Raw genomic sequence first — 14,154 nt, forward strand, 5'->3', positions numbered from 1 at the left:
GATGTGCTGTTAACATTCACAAAACAGCGATTTTTGAAAACTTCCTCGTGAAGAACAGGACCTTCAATATATGGTCACAAGATTGAATGCAACATAAAACAATTACCATTTTAATTTTATAATCCTTATTAATGCCAACATTTCATGTCAATGAATTTCTCGGTGTGCTTATTTTTCCGGTGTGAGCGGTGTATGTTGGGTATTTTTCTTACCCCTCGGTTTCAAGTAAGCTCCCGATCTTGCTTGGTTTTAAGGGGTATCTACCCCTTGCCCTTATCCCTACCCCTCGATCGAAATGATAATTGAGATAGCCCTTCGTCTCACGTGCACGCGCAAAACTAAGGGGAAGGGGGAAGGGGAAGGGGTAAAATAGAGAATTGAGATTGGCCCTTACACACGGATGTTGCATGTGTGCTAGGGTTTCATACCTGGAGTAAAGACTCAGGGTGGTTTAAGTGAGGGGTGGAGCCAGTGTTGACGCACTATATATTGTCGGGTATGGCGCACAATATAGGCTCAATAATGATTATTAATAATGCTAATATGGGGTATGGCACACAATATAGGCTCAATAATGATGATTAATAATGCTAACATGACACACTATATATTGTCGGGGTATGGCGCACAATATAGGCTCAATAATGATGATTAATAATGCTAATATGGCACACTATATATGAGTGTGTGTGAGTGAGTGAGTGAGTGAGTGAGTGAGTGAGTGAGTGAGTGTGTGTCCGTGTGTGTGTGTGTGTGTGTATGTATGTATATTATGTGAGAGAATGTATGCGTGTGAGTGAGCGCTCGGGTGTGTCTGTGTCTGAGTGTGGTGTCTTTCGGTGTATGTGTGTGTGTTTGTGTGTGTGTGCATATCTCACCTGGTGGGATCTTGCAGACTGTAGCCGGGTGCCAGCCGTAGCGCTGGTTGCAGTTTGGGCTCTGGACAAAGATGGCGCTGTCACTAAGACACTCTGCAAACACCTCTCCTCCGATGTAGTACAACCGCACACCCCGACCTGGCAACACACACACAAGACATGTTCAGGTACCCAAGCACACACATGCAAATTACACCGGACAGACCGTACCTGACAACACACAGCCAAATTCTGAGATAGATGCATGCACCAACCTACACATGACCACACCAGAAATGAACTAAACATATGCGAATACCTCAACACATGTCAGACACCTAACCAAGCACCATCTCTTTAAATGCTTATTTCCCCACTTGTCTTCCTTTTTGTTATTGTGATCAAGATCTTTGTGATTAAGATCTTTGTGATTACGATTTTTGTGATTGAGATCTTTGTGATTGAGATCTTTGTGATTAAGATCTTTGTGATTAAGATCTTACAGTAAACACACAACTGTTGAGGACGGCGTACGCACCGATGTGGCGTCGCGTGAGCTCCACGGCGGCGTTGCGGTTCACATTGGACAGCAGGCCCAGGCAGAAGCGCTCGGCGTTGGACGGGTCGGTGAAGCCGTCGACAGTCAGCGATGGCTGCGAGGCGTGGAAGGTCTCCCCCACGCGCTGGTTCAGCTCGTAGTAGGAGATGGAGCACCAGAACGCTGACTCGCAGTACGTCACCGGCTGCAGGTCTGATAGAGGACACACACACACACACAAAAAAAAATCAAAAATACGAATCTTATATATACGGTATACAGTGTGTTCACATAATAGATTTGCTATTAAATGATCTATTCCCTATAATACCCTCAATGTTTAGAGAAATGTCTTGCCATCATTATTGATTATATAGATTTACATTATAGATTTAAGAAGTATTTCTAACAGTCTTGCTCTTTCCACCCACAATATTAATAATAATGAACAAGTTGATCATAAAAAAACAAAAATAGCTTCAAAATGGTGAGAATTTATTCTGAAGTTTCAATACGCCTGTCTGTTACGCATGCATTACGGCATGTCCATTGTATCAATGTCTATGTAGGCCATCTCTATCGTTCTCCTTTCAATTTCCGTCAAAACACTGGGAATGAAAGGAAAAGAGAGAGAGAGAGAGAAAGAGATGGAGAGGGAGAGAGAGAGAGAAGGAGGGTGGCTAGGGGTCAATTAGGTTTAAAAAGGACCCACAGGCAGCAAGTTAAGGAGCGAGGGACACAGGACAGCAAAAGAGGAGTATTAGACAAAAACAAAGAGATAAGAGATACCATGTGAAAACAAGTGAGGGACTTCTGGAGATTAACTAACTCTTTACCGAAGGAGGAAATGAGAGCAGGAGCATTCACAGGGATCAAAGGAAAGGGTGAGGGTGTGTGTGAGGGAGGGATAGTGTGTGTGTGTGTGAGAGAGAGAGAAAGGGAGTGTGTGTCTATGAGCGTAGGTGTGTCAAAGAGCAAGGGGTACTGGCAATAAACTAGGAACAGGGATTGCAGTTGAGTAAGAGTGAATTGAACCACCAAACGTTAACACAACCACACACACACACACACACACACACACACACACACACACACACACAAAGGGGCCGGGCCGTCCTCTGGTGCAAACAGTGGCCCTAAACTAGGCTTCCCATGGTAGCGTGGTCAGATTTGCAAGAAGGGGAACTGCCCACAGAGTCTCCCCCATCTGGGGCAGTCCCCCCCCCTACACACACACACAACAGTTAAACCAGCCTAGCCCTCTGGAAGTGCCTATTTATTATTCCTACAATAGGCCCCCCAGTGGCTCTCCACACAGATAGAATAACGCAACGACAGGATATTATTATTACATTACTCAGGGCCGGTTCAGGGCTGTGTGTGTGTGTGAGTGTGTGAGAGAGTGAGTGAGTGAGTGAGTGTGTGTGTGTGTGTGTGTGTGAGTGTGTGAGCTGGGAGGCGGCAAAGACAAAGGAGGCTTTCATGTGAAGTTTCCTCTGGTGAGGGGGCCCACCGGCTCTAGCCTCATTGAGCACAGACAGCATTCTCCCACACACACACACTCAGACACACACACACACACAGACACACAGACACACACACACACAGACTAAAGATACACCATACACACATACTGAAGTTTAAGTAGAGGTTTAGAAATACTTGATTACATGAGAGCGAAAACCTTTCCACCATTTTTCCACATTCCCAACTTTTGAGATATTTGAGTCCGACCCATCTACATAACTACCCAACCAAGGCCCATCACACAACACACACATTCAAAACAAACACACTTTCCACACTCACACACAACTGCAGCAGTCGTCTCCACACACACACACACTGCGGAGAGAGAGCTGCAGCAGCAGTAGTCTCCTGTGTGATGCTAAGTGGAGCAGTGGTGGGTAGTTTGCTCTGGTCTGCATGTTAATGTCATGACTCATCTTTCCTGTTCCTGGCAAAGGATCCACTCCCTCTTCCCCACTGCAGCTCAGAGCTGAGAGGCTTGAGGGAACACACACACACACACACACACACACACACACAGACACACACACACAGACACACACACACAAATCTCATCCCCTGCAGACACAAACGTACACCCGTATACACACCCATACTCATCCAAACAACAGGCGTCCTTAACTGCAGGCAGTCATGCATGACTCAGGCCAGAGATAATCCAGCAGATTAATAACATGGGCAGCGCGCAGGGGACGGAGTAGTGGGGGTGGGGGAGATTATCACAAAATAAACAGTGTCCTTATGGGGTCCTGAGAGGAAGTATGTCATATGAAAGGGGGGGGGGGGGGGGGGTGACTGAGGACACAAGCTCCTATATCTGGAATCCCCTCACTGTCTCTTGCTCTACACACACACCCACACCTCTACAACTTCCTCTTGTTGTGAGTGTGCTACAGAAGAATGCTTAGAGCCCACAGGTTTGGACAGAAGGGGACACAGGACTACCCCCTGATCAGAGCCAGAGCCACACACACACACACATTCAGTCACATGATGAGTGATGAAAGGCTCTCCCTGTAGTTAACTATGATGTTATGTTAGTTTATGCAACAGCAGTGAGTGTGTGCAACAGCAGTGTGTGTGCAGTAAGTGGGTGTTGTGACTCAGCTACATTCTTACCCAGGTTGCTGTTGGCAGGCGAGACCGGATTGGGCGACAGGTTTGGAGAGCCTGTGAGGAGACAGGAAAGATCACACACACACACACACACACACACACACACACACACACACACACACACACACACACACACACACACACACACACACCACACACACACCACACACACGTTACACCTCCACCATCCAGAGCTGGGTGATTTAAGACAGGTGTGTGTTGCCAGGTTACACCATAACCTTTGAATTCTGACCTGTGTCCATGCTGTGATTCATCTGATGGTCGCTGGTCTCCCCATCCTCGCTAAGGTATCCCGGGGGAGGCGTCTCTGAAAAAGCAGGAGAAAGTCACCAACTGCAGACATGACCTCCTAAATACACATGTTCAGTCCAGCTCAACACATTCCCAACGGGAATAACATTTAACTTGGTGGAAGTCCAGGTGTCACTGTGGTGCTTGAAGTCACAAGCATTGCCATCAGCCTCATTCAACCAGTCAGCCTCATCTCATTCTCATCTGATTAATGACACATTCAGCTCATTTCACCAGCATGTGGGCCCTGCTGTACTGTTTCTGTGCTGAGCCGAAATGATCTGCTAAACTCATATACAGCGTATGGCTTATTTCACTCATACCTTAGAGGAGGGATCTCCGACTAAAATGACATGAGGTCCAGTAAGCCAGCTCTTCTCCCCTGCTGGGATCTGAACCGAAGTGTGACGTTCTGTTTCCATGACTGCAGTGTCACTGAGTCTAAACAAACTTTCGAAGTGGCATTGACAGCATTGCATTTAGACATGTGGCATCGTTTCTACCTCATAAGTTGTTTTAAATGTAGGCTATAGCTGTTTAAACGTGTTTTACATGCTAGGTAGCCGCTTGGCCACATAACATGGATTCCCCGTCAGGTGTAATAGTAAGATCCCAGTGGATATTTCACGTCTTATCAAATGCTGACGGCTGTTAAGAGTGTCGTTTTTGCCTAAAAAATAAAGCCAAGACACATCCATGAATTTAAGGATTTGAACCGCATGCTGTGACGTTACATGCAGATCTCTTTTACGGAGGAAACCCATGCTAAAATAAAACTAAATAAAAATGTGATCGTGTTGGTATGAATATATGTGTATGTGATTACTAAAGTGTAAAAAAAAAATATATAGTACTATGGTTAAATTGATTTGTTTAGATCCAGTGAAATTGCTGCCTTGATAACGCTACATCATGGCTTCCGTACTCTATTAGATAGGAGATGGATCCCAGGTTCTGGCCATTTCTCAGATTAATGAAAATTATTCTGGTCAACATTTTTATTGAACTAAGTATCATATTCTCAGTTTTGCAGTACCATGTTTTTGGCATGACATATGCTCAAACAATCCTTCAGCAGTGAAGGCCTATCTGAATTTGAACACAGCTGTCTTCTGTGATATTTACAGAGGAGTGAAAGGAGAGGAAGGAGTGAAAGCATTTGTTTTCTGTTGTTGGAACAGGACAATGGGTGTTGCGAGACGTCCCCACATTTGTCGCTAGACTCAATTTTATGTGGCTAGGTCTGGTAAAAATTCAACACTTGTCTCTTTCTGACTAAGTAGCAGACGAAGGCTGAAACTCTCCTTCTCACTCTCTGGCTCACCTTTTCTCCCACCCCTGTCTCTGTCTGAGTGAGAGCGGAAGCAGAGGTCTTAATATTGAATGAGTGCATTAAGGAAACCAGACATGTTTTTATGAGGACACAAGGGAGAGCTTTTTGCTGCTAACTGCATTAATGTTAATGGATCAGAGGGTCACAACCTCCAACACGGTCACACAGCAGTCACCACCCCAAGCACTTCTCCCTCACTCTGCCTGTGTGTGTTGACAAGCTCTCTACAACCTTTGTCCCACTAGTCTCTCTCTCTCTTTCTTTCTCTCTCTCTCTCTCTATCTCACCCTTGCAGTCTATCTCACTGTCTCGCTCTCTCACTCTGTTTGATTTGAATAAGTTAGTTCTGACTCACGGAAGCAGACATGCTGGAAATCAGCTTAAGCTCATCATGGCCAGAGGAAGCGATAAAGTTGATGAGCCTGGAAAGCGTGTGTGTGTGTGTGTGTGTGTGTGTGCCAGTTAAAGTGTGTCTAAGACACAGCAGGGTGTTGGGCCCAGCGGCTCTGTGGTGGACAAGATCATATTCATTTGTGTATACATGTGTGAGTGTGTGTGTCTGTGTGTGTGTGTGTGTCTGTGTGTTAGCCTTTTTCCAACCACAGAGAACCGGCTCGGTTCCCATCCGCAAACCAACATTTGAACCGGTTGGCGCATTTCCACCAAACAAAAAACGGTTTGGAACGTGGCACTGGTTTGGAGTTTGAACCAGAAAATAGTTGTTTTTCCTGCCAACTGGAGTGGGCATGTCACTTTACCGTTCAGAGGGGAGGCTTAAACCATGTGTTTTCCCATGGTCATGCCATGAGTAAACAAAGCTAGTCAACTAGCACTAGTCTGCAGGCGTTAACTAGCATTTTGCCTAGCTAATTTCTGCCATTTTTACGGGACAACTGTCATATCATTCTCCCGTTCATGCATCTTATTAACTTTTGTTTTGCATGCAACACCCATTGTTGATGACGCACCCTTGGTTCGGTTCAAAACTGGTGGAAATGCGGGCTGGTTCACTAGACACCAAGGTTCAAATAATTCTGGGTGGAACCGGTTCAACAACGGGTTCACTATCGGTGGAAAAAACGCCTCGTGTCTGCACAAGGTTGTGTTGATGTGAATAGTGAAATGCTTTTGGGTTTAAGAGTTGCAGTGTGGCGTGCTAGGAGAATGTGTGTATATGTGTCACTTACAGTTTTTCTCAGTCGCTTTGGTGCTTTTCTCAGATCAGAATGAAAATTCTCATAACTATTAGTTCAACCTTCACAACATTTAGTCATTTGTGCACATCATAGTAGCAATTTCTCCTTCCTCTGAACAAATTGCAAATACTTTTGGACATATATCAGTTGCTTTCATACAATTCTCTGCTGTTTTATAACATTATCATTTGCTTATGTCATGTCAGTCAAAATGAACTATACTTATGGATGCTGAATAGTCGTTCCCAATAAAACTAATAGTCTTCATTTCATTGCTTGAGTCATTTCATACAAAATTGGTGAACTAGTTATCAAATTCTGTCACAATGCTGTAGAATTGCAAAGAGCATATACAGTAAAAATGTGAAACTGAAATTGCAAAGAGCATATACAGAAAATGTGAAACATACGTATTCAGTGTCTTGTACTCACTTACTCTCTTAACTACAGCAATGTGTAACTTTACTGTAGTTTTCAAATGGCTGTACAAGTGTATAGTGCTGTCTTGAGCATGTTCAGGTAGTGTCACCGAGTTCTGACCTTTTTTTGCATTGGAAAACACTGAGAGAATAAACTGTCATAATGAAAACATGACAAAGCCATTTGAATATCTTGTTCATAAACAATGGTGTCAAGACTTTTCATTTTGATGACACTGACAGTTTCATTGACATGAATACTTGCTTTTGAGGAATGGACTGTCCATTTTGAGCAAGTGACGTGCTTTTGCAGGTTATCCACTAGGTTTTGCAGTTTGCACTAATTGTTTTGAGAAATGCACTAACTGCTGTGCAAATGTTAATAGTGATGTGAAAAAAGCACCAAAGCGACTGAGAAAAACTGTAAGAAATGAGCAATGGTGGTGTAATGTCTGCCTGTGTCTGTGTGTGTGTGAGTGTGAGGGAGAGAAAGTGAGAGAGTGAGAGGGAAAGGGAGAGATAGTAAAACAGAGAGAGAAACCGAAAGATAGACAGAGTGATAGATAGATAGATAGAGGGAGAGAGAGATAGAGAAAGTGAGAGAGAGAGAAATAGAGAGATAGACAGAGTGATAGATAGATAGAGGGAGAGAGAGATAGAGAAAGTGAGAGAGAGAAATAGAGAGATAGACAGAGTGATTGATAGATAGATAAATAAATAAATAAATAAATATATATATATATATATATATATAGAGAGAGAGAGAGAGAGAGAGAGAGAAAGACAGAGAGAGAGAGAGAGAGAGAGAGAGAGTGTGTGTCCATCTGTCCATCTCACCAGGGATGTAGTTGCTCTGCGGTTCGATGCCAGCAGGGAAGTTGGTGTTCTCAGGGATGGAGTGGCTGTAGTCATCCAGAGGAGGAAACTCGGTGGGGATCTCAGAGTAGCGCGGAACCAGCACAGGAGGCAGCACTGCGCGCACACACACACACATACACAAAGAGAGAGGGACAAAAAAAGGCGTCAAAAGCGCAATCTTTTCAAGGCTGCTTCCCCCATCTGTGTGTGTGTTGTGTGTGTGTGTTTACTTAGAGGACTTAGAATGCTTGAGCACTGACAGCGGACCAGCAGCAAGCACGCAGCTGGATAAACAACATGATGAAGCCCCATCGCATCTCTGGCGTTATGCGGGTGGACACACACACACACACACACAAAGAGAGAGTGCACGAATACACAACAGTTAATCTGAATAAAAATTTTAATTCATTTGTCTTTTTTTAGCGTACATTCAGAATGGACAGTGAGTGTGTTTGCCAAAAAGATCAGAGAGGCAGAATGGACCTTTAAACACTTTTGAAACTCATGACCGACTCCTATGAAGCACTTGACCAAATAGACCACTGAAGTGTGCACAAGTGTGTGTGTGTGTGGCTCTGGGTAAACCTGTTTGCCAACTAAGCCAAATTTGGCTTACTCCAGGACTCCTAATCTGGCAAAGGCTTGGTTGGGTCAAGGTGACTCTCTCCATTGATTTCTCAATCGCTGTCTCTCACACACACACACACACACACACCTGGCATGGATTCCCACCAGATCAACACCAGATGCACAGTCCGACAACTCTCTAGGAAAATAGTCCTGACTGCCTGCCTAAGCACTTGCATGTTGCACTTGCATCACTTACAGGTCCATTACAAATCCCCAATACACAGTGTAATCCAGGCTGCTAAGGACAAGAGGACCATGGGGATGAGCATGGAGAGGACCATGGAGAGGACCATGCATCAGTCACAGGCACCAGCTCATCTGCCACCCATTGCAACTCTGCCTCGTAGTCGGCAAGAAGGCTTTTAAACTTTGCACAATACAACAAAAACGGAACTCACCTGAACACCCACAATGTTCAACAAAAGGCTATCAATAGGGCCGTTGGATTGTACTCCCACAATGTTCAACAAAAGGCTAGCAATAGGGCCTTTGGATTGTACTCCCACAATGTTCAACAAAAGGCTAGCAATAGGCCCTTTGGACTGTTAGAAGAAGCAGACCTCCAAGGACTAGTTAAAATGACTGTCCATACTTTGACTGTTGCTGAATAGTACAAAGTAGTAAGACAATGAATACATGAATGTACTGTGTGTCACACCATTTGATTAGCCTGAGTTTTCCCATGCTGCCTTGTGCGCGATTTTATTCATACTGCTAGGCAGCCTGGATTCCATGGACTTCGTTTTCACCTCAACGAAGGAACTAATCACAGAACGGAGTGGGGACAGCAAGATGATGACGACACACCAAAGCAGTTATGAGCTACATAGAGACACATAGACATTCGTAGCGCCTAGGGCTGCACGATTATGGCCAAAATGATAATCACGATTATTTTGATTAATATTGAGATCACGATTATTTATCATGATTAGGGCTGTAACGGTTCATGTATTCGTATTGAACCGAAACGGTATGGGCGTCACGGTTCGGTGCATGAATTTACACGGAGAATACACGGTATAAAAATACATAAAACTCGTGTGCGGATTAATTAATGTCATGCGCAATTACTGTTAAAGGTCCAGTATGTAGTGTTTTGATTTTGGCCTACAGAACGTTCGTAAACAATCCTACAAATCGCACCTTTAAGTAGCGAGAGTTACGGGAGTTCTTTAGCGACACCTAACGCTAATCTGTAGCCTCGCCTTAGCTCTGAAGCTCTGATTGGCGCCTATGTTCTTTTTTTGTCAGGTCGTCGGTCAAGTCAGTCAGTCAGAGATAGCAGCACTAAGCAAGTGGTGGCGACCCACAAGAGTTAAAGGATCCGCTGGTCTCTTTAAGATCGCAAGTTTGAGAACTTCAGTTACAGTAACGTTAGTAGGCCTACAGGCGAAAGAGTGGTGGATAAGATGAAACTGTGTGTCGGCGTTGTTCAGCAGTTGTTGGGTATGTGAGTGGAAAAAATGCTACACATATTAGAAGCCATCACCCAGATGATGATGTAGGCTACCAACATAGACAGTAAAAGAAACCAATCACTGAAACGAGGGGTGAAAAACTTCCCCTGCGCTTCAGCAGCCTTTGGATACTATACAAATAGGGCCAAAACCTATGGCTTAAATTAAACGATTTCGTAATGACAGAAAGCTATGTAAATCGCGTGGTAATTACCTGTTGGGGTAACTTGTAACTTCTCACATGAGGAGCTGGTAGTGTTAAGTGCATAAAGTGACAACGCTAACCAGGCTAATAAACAAACCATGCTACGGTGAGTTAACGTCAAAGGGCAAAGTCACGTGACTTCTAGTTGTAGTCTGTTTATGAAATGAAAGGAGCAATTTCGTTTTTTAAAAAAAAGGCAAAATAGTGTGATATTTTCACAGTTAGTAGGCTAGATTATTACTTTACACACAATGAAAAATATTGAGGCAAATTGTAGACCCTTCCATATACAACTAAACACAGATGTTGAAGGTTACACAGATGAAAAAGTGGACTTTTAAAAATAATTTTTCTATGTAATTTGCACTTTCAGAAATAAGAGATGCTGTAGGCCTATTTTCAGTTTTATAGCTGATTGTTTTATTTTGTTTACACAAGTTACAGATGGAGTCTGGGTACTTATTGTACTGTTTAGCCTACATCTTACACACTTCAGGCTGTTGCAGATAGCTCAGGAAAGAGACTGTAGGACACTAGGTGGTACAGCCTGAGAAATGTACAAAAAAAAATGCTTTCTGCATTTTTGTTTTGCTTTTCCCTCCATTGTACCGAACTCGTACCGAACCGTGATGTCCGAACCGAGGTATGAACCGAACCGTGACTTCTGTGTACCGTTACACCCCTAATCATGATTATTAATTAATTTTTGTGACAAAAATATTTTTTCCCTAAACATATTGGACTTGCTATCTGGCTTACCCAAATTCTTCCCCTAACATTTACTCCCCTAAATTACTGCAAATATAGACTTGACTGCGAATTCCAAACAACTTCCAAACAATTTTTTTGTGCATGCTAGTGATTGTTAATATTTGGGGAAACGTTAACGGCAACACAGTAATTACAACAAAGTCATTTTGTTGTACAAAATGTATTTCTTAAGAAATATTGTTAATTTGATGCTGTTTAATTCATTTATAAATGGTGCACTGTCACTATAAGACTCTTTGCCAAATCCACTCAAATAGTCTATGGCTAGTGCTGTGCCTATGGCTGTGCCCTCTCACAGTTTATAAATGGTCAGTAGTGGGAACCACTGTTGCCATCGTGCTCTCTCCCTCTCGTGCACACTCAAATGCAATTAATGGGAGTAGCATAACGTAGTTAGATCTGCTGCAATGGAGATACTATGTATCTCGATGTAACAAGCTGTTTTGACATTGACATTGTAAACGTTCTCTAGGAAGAGTGTAAAGCAGTTTGCAGTAGCCTAAAGTTAACCACAACGTCATTGTGGCAGGCCGAATCTGATGAACTAATAAATGCTCAGCGGGACGGATTAAAGTGCGTGGCGGGCTGCAATTTGGACATCCCTGGTTTAGTCATTCGTTGATATGTAAAACACTGTAGGCTACATTTGTATTATTGTTCACTCGTTTTGAGGCTGTGTTTTGAAACGCATATGCATTGTAGGTTGCACATGTAGCTTATAAAATACATGAATAAAATTCACAGATCCCGTCGTTAGCTCAAATCTTATTATAGGCTATATCGGAGGAAGTAAACAAGGACTAAAAGTTAACGTGATAAAAAAGGCATGTGTGGTTTACGTCATGTGATGTGTTTCACAGTATGAGTTGAGAGCCCTGCTTTGCTTATGTTTTTTGTTAACTTGCCTGAAATCTGAAATATTTTCGAACAACGGATGATCCGTTTCGAGGGACAAGCTCTTGGCCTTCTGCTGTGCCACACATTTGATTTTTTATCGTCGTTTTTTTGTATAGTATAAGTAGCCTACTAATAGTTAACATAATGCTACTAGTCCACAGTGCATCCAAACTGAGCAGTGCATCAGGCTGAGCAGTGCAGGGAACAGCTGTCATTGGTAGGCTGCATGCAGGCACATGGTCAGACAGGTTTAAGGAGCGCTTGATTTGTTTTGTAGCGGAGCGTTCTATGGGTTGCCAGGTTGGATCTATGGGTAGAGCACACATTTTTAATATCGCTCAATCACGCAAATTTGATTGTGGGAAGCCAAAATCGTGATCGTGATTAAAATTTGATTAATTGTGCAGTCCTAGTAGCGCCCAATAAACGGATCTGGGCATTCGTAAACCGTGTTTCAAATACGAGAAAATGAACATGTAGTTCCCAGACCCCATCTCAATGAGATGAGGTCTGACGTTAGCCAGGCTACCATTTGATACTGCCATGAATAAAAATTAACTATTTGAACTCCCAAACTGTTTTTCATGGAAGACAGGAGCGTGTCTGTAAATGGCCTCAGTGGGCTTGCTGTGGGCAGGTAGGGCTCACCTGGAGTCTCCACACGCTGGTAGTGGTAGGGGTTGACGCACACCTCATCCTTCTTCATGTGGAAGGCAAACTCACACAGGTCGATGGCGCGCAGCTCGTGGTGCGACTGCAGGTCGGGCCAGCGCCACAGGCGGCAGTAGATCACGTGGGGAAGACCCTTCCTGTGGGACACCTGCAGACGACCGTCCAGAGACCTGGGGAGGGGAGGGGGAGAGAAAGGAGGAGGAGGGACAGAGAGAAAGAGTGGGAGAGGAGGAGAGTGTGACAGACAGAGGGATGGAGAGAGAAAGGCAGACGAGAGAAGGAGAGCAATATGATTATGTTGGCAAGTCAGTTCTTGTATCACGTCTGTGATTGTAAGCATTGTTGAACATTGATCAACATGCTTTGTCTAACTATGCCCTTATTATGAAGTGACACAATCACTGGTCACTCTGCTGAATGAAGCCCTTATTATTAAGTGACACAGTCACTGGTCACTGGTCACCATCTACAGTAAACAGAGTAGAGTTGCCCACACAGAGAGATGTGCCCGCCCGGCACAACGGAGTTGAGTTGCCCACACAGAGAGATGTGCCCGCCTGGTACAACGAAAATGAGTTGCCCACACAGAGAGATGTGCCTGCCCGGCACAACGGAGTTGAGTTGCCCACACGGAGAGATGTGCCCGGCACAACGGAGTGGTGTTGCCCACACAGAGAGAAGTGCCGGGACAAGGCTCAGGACAGTCAGAGTCTGTGAGAAATAATCACTAGCAGCTGGTGCGTGCATATTTTGTGTGCATTTCTCACACTTCTAAAGACAGTATGCCGCTGGATAGAGAGACACACGCTGTGTGTGTGTGTGTGTGTGTGTGTGTGTGTACCTAGGGTGAGACCTGTGGTTAGTGAACTTGCCACTAGCCAGGCCTTACCATTCATTAGCAAAGATGGACAAATTATTTGCCAAACAGAACAACCACACTTCCCGATTCCACCAGCACGTGCACGCACACACGCAAGTTTTGTAACCATGGGAAACACGCCAAGCAAGAAAGCAAGCAAGCAAACAGGCCTACAGTACACACACACACCAATGGAATCAGAGAAGCCGTCTGTGATTAAAGTTAAGGGCAGCTCAGCACCCTTCCCCTGTGCACTGGCTGTATCAAGGCACGACTTCAAAACTGTGCTTAAAAGCAATGTTTAGAGCTTTATGGTCTACAATCATGACCTAACGCTCTGTGTGTGTGTGTGTGTGTGTGTGTGTGTGTGTGTGACAATGACTTGTCCTCTCTTTGTCACACCATCATCGACCAAGGTCAACTGGCCGAAAAGTGAGGCTCTATTGCTTGGTCAATGGAGGGAGGGGGAACCAAAACTTCCAGATGGGCTGTGTTGGA

The 14,154-nt window shown here is 44.2% G+C and overlaps 1 protein-coding gene across 1 annotated transcript in view; it reads right to left on the reverse strand.

Annotated features, from left to right (window-relative positions):
* smad3b (SMAD family member 3b) overlaps nucleotides 1–14,154 on the reverse strand; it is a 34,416-nt gene that overhangs the window by 8,610 nt on the left and 11,652 nt on the right. Inside the window, exons 2-7 of the mRNA XM_076266443.1 lie at nucleotides 12,774–12,967; nucleotides 8,139–8,273; nucleotides 4,295–4,369; nucleotides 4,045–4,095; nucleotides 1,396–1,608; nucleotides 879–1,016 (exon numbers count right to left, since the gene is read on the reverse strand). Of these exons, the coding sequence (XP_076122558.1) occupies nucleotides 879–1,016; nucleotides 1,396–1,608; nucleotides 4,045–4,095; nucleotides 4,295–4,369; nucleotides 8,139–8,273; nucleotides 12,774–12,967 (806 nt within the window). The remainder of the gene's footprint in view (nucleotides 1–878; nucleotides 1,017–1,395; nucleotides 1,609–4,044; nucleotides 4,096–4,294; nucleotides 4,370–8,138; nucleotides 8,274–12,773; nucleotides 12,968–14,154) is intronic.

The sequence above is a fragment of the Alosa pseudoharengus genome, unplaced genomic scaffold (genome assembly GCF_046254945.1).
Source record: "Alosa pseudoharengus isolate Yale_2024_CS ecotype anadromous, Long Island Sound unplaced genomic scaffold, YU_APseudo_1.1 YU_APseudo_1.1_scf_10, whole genome shotgun sequence".
In the NCBI taxonomy this organism is placed as follows: domain Eukaryota; kingdom Metazoa; phylum Chordata; class Actinopteri; order Clupeiformes; family Clupeidae; genus Alosa; species Alosa pseudoharengus.